This window comes from Alexandromys fortis, unplaced genomic scaffold (genome assembly GCF_014885135.2).
Source record: "Alexandromys fortis isolate MF-2015 unplaced genomic scaffold, M_Fortis_MF-2015_v1.1 scaffold_23, whole genome shotgun sequence".
NCBI lineage: Eukaryota > Metazoa > Chordata > Mammalia > Rodentia > Cricetidae > Alexandromys > Alexandromys fortis.
In genome coordinates, this window is record NW_026067907.1 from 11,827,319 (window position 1) to 11,839,505 (window position 12,187).

The 12,187-nt window shown below is 48.7% G+C and overlaps 1 protein-coding gene across 2 annotated transcripts in view; it reads left to right on the forward strand.

Moving 5' to 3' along the window:
* The window catches only part of Rps6ka2 (ribosomal protein S6 kinase A2), a 264,079-nt gene that overhangs the window by 10,567 nt on the left and 241,325 nt on the right, over positions 1-12,187 (forward strand). For both annotated transcript variants that reach the window (XR_007590671.1, XM_050135881.1), the window contains exon 3: positions 2,861-2,920. Coding sequence is in view for 1 of the 2 variants with exons in the window: in XM_050135881.1 (XP_049991838.1) it covers positions 2,861-2,920 (60 nt within the window). In the remaining variant the exon portion in view is untranslated. The remainder of the gene's footprint in view (positions 1-2,860; positions 2,921-12,187) is intronic.

Below are 12,187 nucleotides of genomic sequence, written 5' to 3' on the forward strand. Positions count from 1 at the left end.
TTGGAATAGGGCTTATAAGATTGCTCAGTGCGTGAGGGTGTTTGCTGTCAAGCCTGATAACCTGAATTCCTAAACTCATGTGGTAAGAGGAAAGACAGTTGCCCTCTGATTTCTGCACACACACACCACACACGCACACACATGGCTGGAGAGAGAGGCAGACAGAGAGACAGACAGAGACCATTAGGCAAAGAGAGACAGAGACCAAATAAACGAGTATAATCTTGTAAGTGCTTGGAGGAGGATGTGGGTATGATGTGGGAAATAGAGTCTTTCACAGACACTATGTGCTGTATCTTGTAGCCAGAGCAGTCTGAGTATTGGTGCAAGGGGGTTGCCTTGGTGAGCAAGGTTGACACTTGGCTCTGCCATTGCTGATTACTCTGTTGGTACTTGGTGCTGCCTTGTGGTTGAAGACAAAGCCACTCATTCCCCAGATGGCAACTCAAGCCTATTCTTTTTTACTTGAGAGATTCTTACTCGATTCTTCTAAAAATTCAACTGATGACTGAGCAAATGATGAGGGCAGACATTCTCTTATTTCCTGTTGCTGAGCCCGTTGTTTGTGGCCTGATGTCCATCTGCCCGACTTCCTGAACACAGAGCTCTTGTGGGGGAGAACTGGGCTGAAGGAAACGTGGGGTCCTGCTGGAATTCTGAGTCTGGTGCTATCCCCAGGACAGAGGCTCCTCGGAGCAGCTTGTGTTTAAAACATTTCTGAAGTAGACCAGGACGGGCAGGCTCATGTTATTACAGAAATATGTCATGACCAAAGAAAACCGGCAAATCAACAATCCTGATGCAGAGTTGATAGCACCCGCTCTGCTGCCCAGCAGCGCCGAGGGTTGTGAGCTTCTCGGTTAGTCTGCCCGACACCGGGAGAGTCAGAGGCTAGAGAGCCTGGAGAGAAGACGTTTCCTCCGGCTTTCTGGTGAGTTTTTCAGAGCAGCAAACTTGTGGAGCATGCAGAGTGAGGGTGGGGCGCTAAATTGTTAGCAGTCTGGAGCCAAGAAACAGCTGGCTGGAGTTGTCTCCACAGAGGGCCAAAGCTGAAATAATCAAACCATGAAGTTCCCAGCTCTCGGGGACCTTCCATGTCCTCAATTGTCATGTCCCTGGGTCACAGTACCCCTAAGCTGACTTTATTGTCTCGTTTGCCCATGTTTTATGTCCTGTGCTACTCAAATAGCTCGCAGATTACAGAGCATGTGCAGAGTTGGGTGAGACGCACCCAGAGTCTGGCCTTGGCATGGATAGGGATATCTGTGGAACACAGTTAATGTCACAGGCTGGAAATCCATGTTCCTAGGTTCTTCTCTTAGCCTAACACGGCTACACTTTGCTTTCCTCTCCTCAGCTGTTCTCTTGTCCACAGTCCTTAGAAACCTAGGAATCTGAGGCCCATAGAAGTAGAACATGGTATATTCTTAAAAAAAAAAAAAAAAAAAAAAAAACAGCAATGCTCCAGCACATAGACTAGGGAACCCCGCTGACTATCTAAGGAGACTAGTTGTGGTATTATGAATTGGTTTGGGATATTTTGGATGATACTTTACGCATGAATGAGATAAGAAAACATGGCGAATAAAAACTGGAGATTCTAGAGAAGCCCTGAAGAGTCTAGTATGGAGGGGAAGCAGTGGTTTCTATGAGTTGTATCAGTCAGGACTGCCGGGTGTGCATGCTCAGTGGGGCTCGGTGGCCACAGCCCTGCTCTGGAGAGAGAGGAAGGAGCAACAAGCCAGGCAGTGTGTGAAGCCATCTGTGGGGCTCAGCTGACTCATTTTAATAATATTTTTATTAAAGCGTGAGCGTTCTGGGATGCCTCAGTGCATTAGAGAAAGCAAAATCTTGGTTTTCAAATGTTCCACATCCACCATGATTCCCTGGTGACTCGGAGTCAAGTTAGTGAGATTTCTAACCCAGCATGGCTGCTGGCTTAGCCATCGTGACATCATCAGCTAGCCTGGGGCAGCAGAGCACACTAGAGCTAGTTCTGGGTGGGAATGCTTCACTGAGTTCTCTCTGAGTCTCAGGGTGGTGGGGGCTGTCCCCTTTCTAATAGGTCATCTGAGCAGTCTTCCACGCTATTGCGTTCTAAGCAGAGATGCAGCCCTGGCCTCCCGTGTAAACCCCGAGCTACACAAGTGCTGTTAATGCATCTTTGTGAGCCCAGAACTTTACTGTCTGGGATTTCATTAATTCTTCCCAGCTGGGCTCAATGGCACACACCTGTAATTCCAAAACCCATGAGGTAGAGGTGGGTTATAGACCTGTTTATATAGCAAATTTCAGGCTGCTGGAGTTTTCACAAGTCACTCTCTAAGAAACAAACCCACAAAAATCCAGTTCCCCTTCCAGAATTAACACGAGGCTGATTTGTTCCATTCAAGCAGGAATGCTACAGATGTGTTTGGTGTCTTGTCTGTGTCCACCCTCACCCTGTGGATGTTTGCGCTGCATGTAAGCTTGTCTCCTGCCTCCTGCTGGCCGAAGGCAGTATAACTGCCTGTCTTCTGCATTGTGCCGGAAGTCCTACACCTCACTGATTCAGCAGCTTGTGACTTTAGACATGAATACTCACTGCTTGCGTGTAAAACATCTGTCCCAGTACCAAGCATTCCACGGTTACAGAGCTGTGCAGGTGCAAGAGAGCAGTATTACAGGCTCTGCCACCTACCAAGCCAGTTACAGCTGTGCCGATTACACACATGAAACACCTGACAAGCCAGTTACAGCTGTGCCTATTACACACATGAAGCACCTGCCACGCCAGTTACAGCTGTGCCTATTACGCGTATGAAGCCGCTGACACAAATTTTGAGACGCTAATCATATTAACCTATGTCTCTGTTGTCAGACCACGGAGGAGGAACTCAACCTGGACATAGAGCCCACCCCAGAAGATGCTACAGAAGAAGTAACTATATCTTTTTTTTTCAATAATCTGTTGTTTGGGGGGAGATTGGGTCTGGGAGGTAGAATAGAGAGAGATCTGGAAGTTTAAAATATTGACCCACGAGCAGTTATTTGAGTGAGATGTGTATCTACCTACAAATGTGAACACGCATATGCACATATATGTATTGTGAGTACTGCGTTAGTTTGTCCTTCAAAGGAGAGAGTCTAACCCCGTGAAGACAAGCACAAGTCGAGGGAGAGCACTGGCTTGCTGTCGACAGTCAGGTGTGGGAAATACTGGCAGAGGTACAGGAATATAGGAAATGACTCTGCCTGCTGGGAATTATGTAACATAGCTCTTGGAAGGCTTTGTGTGTGCAAGCAAGCCACGGGATCCTGGCAGGTGGATTTATCTGTGGGGGTTTGCCTTTCCAGAGGCATGGAAGCAGATGAGGTCCAATGAGGAGAGTTGAGAGGGCCACACTGAGAGGCCAGCGAAGAGCCTGGCAGGAAAACGGGGCTGGAAGCAAAGAAGAGGAACGGGTGTCTCTGGAGACTGGTGCCCCGAGGTGGAGATGAAACACCAAGAGCAAGAAAAGCACGGTTGTTGCTAGCTATGGTCTTTATGCTTCTGTTATCCAGGCAGACAGCTGGGACCTGGCCTAGGCTTTAGCTCGGTGACAGTGTCCCAGCTACACTGGTGACATAGAGGCCAGAAAGGTGTGAGGCAGTAGGGGTTAAATCCCAAAACTGAGTTGGAGCTGAAGCGAAAGAATTCTAGATAAGCGACTTTAGAAATTACATTTAGGAATGGAATTCTGTCAACGGTGGCTAGGGCTGTGGAAGGTTGACAAAACCAGCAAGACTGATTGAGCACTGTGGGTGTACTCAGCCGGGGCCACTGAGAACCTCAGATGCTGTCTGGTCCACAGCTCTGTTGTCAACTCTATCATAGCATGGGGGAATTGGACTGGTGGGCATTGCCAGCCAGCTCACAGCCTGAGGATCACCTTTGCTGCACCTAACCATGCACGCCAGGGCAGGTGCCTACCGGTGCCTCCAGGTCCCAGGATAGCATGAAGCCACCTATTGATCAGTTTGGAAAATGCCATTAATTTGCCTCACCTTTGGCTACCTTCCCTTCCGTCTCAGGGCTTTGGAGCTCAGCTCTCTCCAGAGCTCTGAAGTGATATGACTGAGTTTGGGCAGAATGTCTGCTTGGCTGTGAACCTTTGCTTTCGCTAGATAGCAGGCGTAGCTCTGGGCAGGGCCACAGAAGCGGAGGTTAATCAAACATGAACTAGGGACTTTCCTGAAAAGGTGCATATTTGACTGGATCCTTGCCAAATTGTGAGGCAAAGAAGGGTACACCCTCCACCACAATAACAGGGCCGGGGCTCCTCAGACCCAAGCTGTCACTTTAACGCTGTCTTGCCACATTCCGGGGAGAGCTCTGCTTCCCGGGAACCTTCACTGTATGTGCACAGTACAGAGTGTGAAGAGAGACGAGGCGGCTAGTGTGGCGTAGATGACCCAGTTTAGCATGCTTTTTACAGGAATAAAAAAAGGTGAGCTTTCTTTCTGGGCTGTCACAGTGCATTAGCGAGAGGAATGGACTTGGCTCCTGGAGACAGAGTCTGTGGCGCTGTCGGGGTGGGAGTGGCCTCATGTGGAGCAGTAAGATTGGGTATGGTGATGTGTTAATTCGTTTGCGCCGTTACAACAAAAGAGCAGCAGCTCAGTGGCTCATCAGTGACAGATCCTGTCCCATGGCTCTGGAAGCCGTGCTCTTCCTGCCTCAGCTCCGCTAGTGCTGGGATCATAGCCGTGTGCCACCACACACTTATTCCTAGTACTTCCTATGGGAATCTAGACGGGGATCTCTATATTACAATTAAAGCATCCAGCTCTTGTGCAAATTGTTTTGATAGCGGAATATGAGGAGTGGAAATGATTTCCTGATGGTAACCTTGACTGGAAGATAGGAAATCAGAATTTTAATATCTGTAATAAATAAAGGAGAGCCCCAAGCACAACTCAGGGGGGTTTAAAAGTTATTTTGAGACAGGGTCTCACTATGTAGCCTGGGCTGGCCTGGATCTCACTGTGTAGTCCCGGTGGGACTCATATTCACAGAGATCTGCCTGCTTCTGTCTCCCACGTGCTAGGATGAAAGACACGCAAGCGCCACCTCACCTGACCTTAGTTTTATTGCATGCCTGTGTGTCTGTGTGCAGGCTTGTTCATGTGAGTGCAGTTTCCAGAGATGCCAGAAGAGGGCATCAGAGCCTTTGGAGCAGGAGTTACAGGTGGCTGTGAGCCGCCCAGCCAGAGTGCTGTGAGCCACCTAGTCAGCATGCTGCTCTAAAGGCAGTTTGTACTCCTATCTGCCGAACCAACTCTCCGGCCCCAGGTGGCTTTTTAAAATGGAGAATTGTTCCTCCTTTTCTTTCCTTTTAAAGTATAGAGCGCATTGGATGTTTCAGGTCTAAACATTTCCCCGTGTAATCTTTATCTGGCTCTGTCAGGTGTCTTGGCTCTGCCCAACTTCTGGAGAAAAGAACCCCAGGGAAGTTCCAACATAAAGAGTGAAAATAGGTTATGAAGTCTGCTTCTGAATTTGAGAGTTAACACAGCTTGTTTTCCCTTCTCTGTGGTTGAAGGAAAGGTTTCCTTTCTAGAGAAACTGGGTTCCTTGGAGGGAGTTTGTGCTGTGAATTCCAGGAGGGCGCCTTACTCTGATCCCATTCTGTCCCTACAAAGCAGGCAGCTATTAGACTCTAAACAGTAGCGGTGAACCAGCAGGTTCTCTGTGAACCACTTCCCCGAGGGTGCAGCTGGGGGCTCAGCGCAGGCCAGGTTGTAGGCTCCGAAGGAAGCAGAAGCAACAGCTGTGCACTTGATAAGGCAGCTGCAGCGTGACTTCCTTTGAAGCCTGGAATGCTGGGAAATTACATGTGGCGCGCCTGGAATGCTGGGAAATTACATGTGGCGCGCGCTGAGGTGGACACCGGGCGGGCGAAGGAGAGGCCTTGAGGCCATCCCTGTTGACTGCACACACTTTGCCTTTCAGGGTTAATTGAGCACACTTGTCACCTCATTGTCCAGGAAACACGTTTGGACACTGCTGGAGAGTACTCAGTGTACTTTGCCCACCACAATGACATGCGTTAGAGACCGTGTTCTTACTCATCCCTGTGGCAGATGAGTCATCAGGGATGGGGCTGTGGATGGCGCTACTCCTTTACCAGTTAGAACCCCCTGGGCCATGGATGGGGGAGGGGCAGGTGGACCGGAGGAGCCAGGGGAGCCATGGAATACAGATGCTTCCTGCATCTTCTCAGTACCACACCACGCCAGGCTCCTGGGCCATTTCGTCAGCTTTTTAGTCACCAAGAATTGCCAGCTGTTTGGATGGTTTTTCGGTAAGCTTTTATTTCACAGAAAAAAAAAATATGAAAAATGGTAGCATTTGTCGTATGAACGTGTTTTTAGAAGGGCTGAGGTTTAGGGTCGTGTTCATTAATCACCATGAAGAACAGTTTTCTGTCTGCAATAACGCTTGAGTTTTCACTTTATTTCCTGTGACTGGTGAGGTGTCCCCCTCCCCCACTAGTTGTGATGGCAGCTCAGGAAACGTCTGTCTAGTGAGTGGGTGCTGAGGCTGCCAGCTTCAGTCTGCAGGAGAGAGCCGCAGGGAGACTGCCAGGGCGGGGCTCTGACAGATGCCCAGAACCATCGAGGAAGTTGAGGCAGGCAGCAAGAGTTCAGAGGCTGGGGAAGATTCTGGAGCTGCGCCTATGGCCCCCTTTCTAGGCATCACCAAGGTCTGAGGGCAGATCATGGATTACCTCCTGAGCACATCTCTCTCTGACCGTGGCAAGACTAGATCAGTGAGGATGTGGGGAAGGAGACAGGTCAGGGGACACCAGGGTGCCAGAGGGAGAGAGAGCCAGTACAGGACAACCCTCAGGGCCTGGACAAAGCCCTGGTGTCAGGGGAGCTGCTAATGCAGGGCCGACCCTGTGTGGAGCCCGCATGCCACCTCTCCTTTCTCTGGAATCTGGAGACAGAGATTCCCGTTCACATTAAAGAAAAAAAAAAAACCCAGCTGCAACTGGTTTGAATAGGAGTGAGACAGGATGAATAATGAAGCTGAGGAACTAATAAAGCAATTAAGAGCGATGCAATTACAGTTTAAAGAGATAGTTAATAGCTTTGAAAGATTAATAAGACACCCTCCCAAGTCCTGCTTGTTACGTTACATAATCGGTTCAGACAACCGTGGGCCCTCGAGGGGCAATACACATGTTCCAGGACTGCTCCAGCTCTCCGGGTTTGCAAGGCTTACAGTTCTTCGTCGGTTAGTCAGAGTTGTGTTAATGCGTCCGTGGGTCCTAGCAACGGGAAGCACACACAATACATGCTTCTTGGAAGCAGATAAAATTGGCCAAGCTGCAGAGTTCCTCCCATTCAAGCTTCTGGTGGGCATGCAGAAGTGACAGTGGCTTCAGGGAGCATGGACATTTTTTGAGGCAGAAATGGGGGGCTGTATATGAACTCGCAACCTAAACGACTGCACGTGACAGTTATTTACAATAACACACAACCGACAAAGCACCCAGCTCTCGTCATCCAGGGCATCTGTACCCCGGGATATCCTGTCTTACTTGCATGCTCTTGCTCATCTAGGATGGGCCAATACATGTGGTTCAACCTGACATCCTCATCTGCTTTTATAGCAGAAAGTCAGACATTGCGTGGTCCCCAGCATGGACACAGAGGGATCACTCAGCCAGTCAGCAGGGCTCTCAGGCTAGGGACACCAGCTGAGGGTTCTGAGCTGTGAGGGATCCAGATGGAGGCGTGGCATCCACAGATAGCTGGAGAAACGTGGGAACTCCCGTCAGCACACGCTCCAGCACGGTTCACGGCAACGCCAGTGGCAGTGCATCCGACAGCGACTCCGTGGGTGGAGCATGGGAAACATTCTCCAGGGGGTCTGACAGCGGCCTTGTCAAAGCGCAGTCTCGTGTGAAGATCACTGTTTCAGCATGAGGAAGAGTGTGGGATCTTTGCTGTTCCCACCTTAGCATGCAAACCAGCCTGGGAACAGCTCAGGTCACTGAAGCTCCTGACAAACAGCATAGTGACATCTCGGCTGCCCAGGCGTGTGAGCCGTGCGGTGAGAACTCTCTCAGTGCGCTGCTGGGTTACAGCACCTTGCCTCTTCTTGGACCCCGGGGAAGTGGGGGCATTGTACAGTAGCAACCCAGCTAAAGAGGGACTGTCTGTATTGCCCTGTCTACCCAGATGGTGTTACTGTCTTCCATTCACTTGCACCCCATATGGAGAATAGATCTTACTGGTGGATGGAGTGTGGACAGCCACTGGCTCAGACCTTCCTTGTGATACACAAGTGGCCTATGCCCAGTCTGTCATGTCTTTCCTACACCACACACAGAGGAACTGGCTCTCAGGAGAGGAGGGGGTCGTGTTCCTTTGAGGTCCTACATGAACTCAGTGCCCTGTGAGCCATGCCTGTCACAGAGCTAGTCCTGGAGAGCTTCCCCCTCATCACTGAGGTTGTGTACAACGCAGACACTGAGTCCTCACACAGGGATTCTCTCATCTTTTAACTCCTCTCTCTAAGTAATAATAATAAATAATAATGATGGTGATGAAATAATAATAATACGCTTACCTAAATTCTTTTTTCAATGTATACATAACACTCCAGAGGAGCCTTAGCTGGGAAATACTTTTGAAAATTAGCCCCTTCCTCAATTTTTGGATGATCTCTCTTTCTCTCTATGTCTTAATGAAATATTGAATTACGAGAATATTTATTCATCCCAAATGGATAATTTGAAAAATTACAGCCAGGGAAGCCATGTGTTTTTGTGTGTGAGTGATAGTGTGTGTGTGTGTACATGTGTGTGTGTTTTAACCAAGTAGACTTCCTTCTGTTGATAATCCTGAGTTTTGGTAAGAACAACAAGCCATTAGAAAACCCAGTCTTTCACTTGACTCATGCTAAGCCCTTGCAATCATCTGCAACCGGGTGTGGAAATGAAGTCTTTGCAGTTGGTATGAGTTATAATAACTTCTAGGAAATCAGCAAAGCATAATTTTCCCAGAATGCAGTATCAAAACACCTGGGTGCCAAGCGCACACAAAAGAGCCAACCCATTGCCAAATGGTTCAGAGTGAACCATAGGTGAGCTTCAACTTGGTTACCTCCCACCTCTTCTAGATGCTGGCCCGTTGGAGCATGGCAGATGAGGTCTTGGCGGGTAACTCCACAAGCCTTTCCTGAGCATTTATGAGAAGCAGTCTGTATTAGCAATGGGAGAGGAACACCAGCAAGATGTGACTAGTTCTTCAGGGTCACCATCTGCTCGGGAACTGGAATGCAAGTGTGCAGTTCAAGCGAACAGGCAGATACAACAAGGTGTTTTCTTGCCATCACGGAACAGTGGAAACTGTTCTGTATTGTCGTGATCTGGTGCCAGCCTGGATTATAAAGTATTTCTCCAGACCAAAGGGGAGGCGTGAGATTAAAGATACAGCTCACATGGCTTTCTCGGGAGGGAGATTCTCAGTGATCCCTCATGAAATCCTGAGTTCACATCCTGAAAATTCCTCTGCGTTTATTCTCCAAACAGCCTTTATACCAAAACATAAACCGAGGGGAAATTCATTAGCATTCTGTTTCCTAGGTAACCAGGTAAATGGCTGTGGTTATGTCCACACATCTGCCTATGCCTGCTCTATCAAGTCTTTTTATCTTCCTGCTCTGTATGCCAGCTCTGTCATGTAGGCTGAATTAGCATCTCTATCCCAGGCATCCTCAAAATTACAGAGAAGGAGCAGAACGACTTCCTGACCCTTTGCTGGGGAGGTGACCACCTCCTGTGTGGCAGGTGCACATAATGGCCTGAGATTCTGGTTGCCTTACCTTGTAGAAATATGGGCCTACTCTGTATCCCCAGGCACAAGGCCCTGGGCCTCTCGCCTCCAAGCCACAAGTCTGTTCCTTTCCTCTTTCCGTCCCTGCCTCCCCATTTTACTCACTTGTGCACATTTGCATGTGTACTTGCACACACACACAATAGTGACCACGTCCCTCTTGCTTTTCTTCGGTAGCTCTCTACCAAGCTATGGTGCACTTGGCATGTGCTCAATACCTGCGATTTCCTAAGAAGTACTACACAAAAATTCTCCCAGAAAGTCTGTCTTTCAGTATTCTCCCAAATAAACACCCCCTGAACGAGATCACCTTGGGTGACAGAGTTCTGTAGAAAGGCAAGACGGAGTGAGGCTCCGGGGTGAATCTAAAGGTTCTTCCTGTGTGCTTACTGCCCCAGACTTACAGACTGAGGAGGAACCAGTCTGGAAATCTGTCAGGACACTATTAAGGACTCCTTGGTCACCCTCCACCCATGCAACCCTCAGCCCGGCAAGTTCCTGTCCCTGCTGTCAGGGGTCCCAGGTCAACAGAAAGTAAAACACAGTGTACCGTGTTACTCTCAGCACCTGGGCGCCTTTTCCTCAACAATGAAGTCCCCATCACTGGTTTCTTTACAGTTGATTACTGCAGCAGCTCTCCTCACTACCGTTTAGGTCAACAGTTCTCAACCCATGGGTGGCAACCCCTTTGGGGGCCAGAGGACCCACTCATAGGGGTCAGATATCCTGCATACCAGATATTTACATTATGATTCATAACAGTAGCAAAACTACAGTCATGAAGTAGCAACAGAAGTAATTTTACGGTTGTGGGTTGCCCTAATGTGAGGAGCCTGTATTAAAGGACCACAGCGTTAGGAAGGTTGAGAACCACTGACTTAGGTCGAGGACACAGCCACAGGGCCACTAGAGAAGTCTATTCTAGAAGCAAAGGAGCAGCTAGGGGCACAGTTCCAGAACGAAGAAGAACGCGTCTCCTGTTCCAAACGGGCAGCATGGTGCCATCATGTTTTAAGCTACTGTGAAATGCTTTAGTATTTTATTTTGTTTGCGTGCATACGCATGTGCATGTGTGTGCAGAGCCCAGAGACTCTTGATGGTATTTTTCAGACAGTGCCACTCACTGCACCTAGAGCTCATTGATTCAGCTAGATGCTAGGCCAGCAGCCCGTGGGTGTCTTCCCGGCTCCACGGTCTCCATACTGGTGACATACGCCACTCTATCCAGCTTCTTGTATGGGTGCTAAGAATCTGCACTTACTTCCTTGTGTTTGTGTCAGGAAGGTCAAAAGCACTTCACTGTAGAAGTTAGAATCCATTTGTCCTCAGCATGTCACCATGCTTCCTTAAGAAAGTCAATCATACATACATTAAACCCTGTTGACAGGCATTGATTTCCTACTGGCAATTTTAGTAAAGCATCAGCCGCTGACTTCCTCATAAAGACCTCTAGAGATGGAGGCTCTGAGCTGTGACTCAGGCGTTGCCATGGTGGGATGCTGAATTTGCAAACGAGACTGGCAAAGGGTGAAAAGGAACTCAGGATTATGGATTAGGAAAACCTCTGTTTGCTAGTCTTCAGCAACTTTATTTTCGCTTTGGAGGGAAAATAGTGGTCTGGTTTAGCTTAGGGTGTAGAAAGCTATAACTGAATATAGCCAACAACAAGAAAGAGCCAGGTAATCTAAAAGTGGGTCGTGTTTCTTGAACTGTTAAATTGAGCATGGCAATCAGGTGAGCACCCTCCTGAAGGATACTATCTACGTGAGAATCACATGGTACGGTGATGTCAGCTTTGGCCAGGAAATCACATGGTACGGGGATGTCAGCCATAGCCAAGATAGTGGCAGGCATAGCACCGTCATGGTGGATAAAAAAGATCACAGCTGGGTATGGGCTGTGCACCAGTTTAGGGCCTCAGAGTTCCTAATAAGGGAACCCCCAGATCTTGTCTATAGCTCTTCTCCACATAGTCTTGACTGTGTGGGCAAGGAGCAGGGAAAGGCAGGGCCTAAAAGAGTGCCCCTATGTGGAAGAGAGTCATGAACTTCCATCCTGTGCCCAAATGTTCTCTCCTATGATGCGAAACCAGAGTCTCGTGGATGAGGGGGAGAAGAAGCCTACTTAGAGGTTGTAGAGATTAAAGACAACCACTCTGGCTGAGACCAGGGAGATTTCTCAGCTACAGGCTCTGCATTTAGAAAAAGGTAACAGTCATTGCTCAACTTCTGGATTAGGGGAAAGTGCACAGGGACTGAAGAGAGGCAAAAGGTCAAGAAAATAAATGGCCCAGTTAAAGCATGGGCTGTGGCTC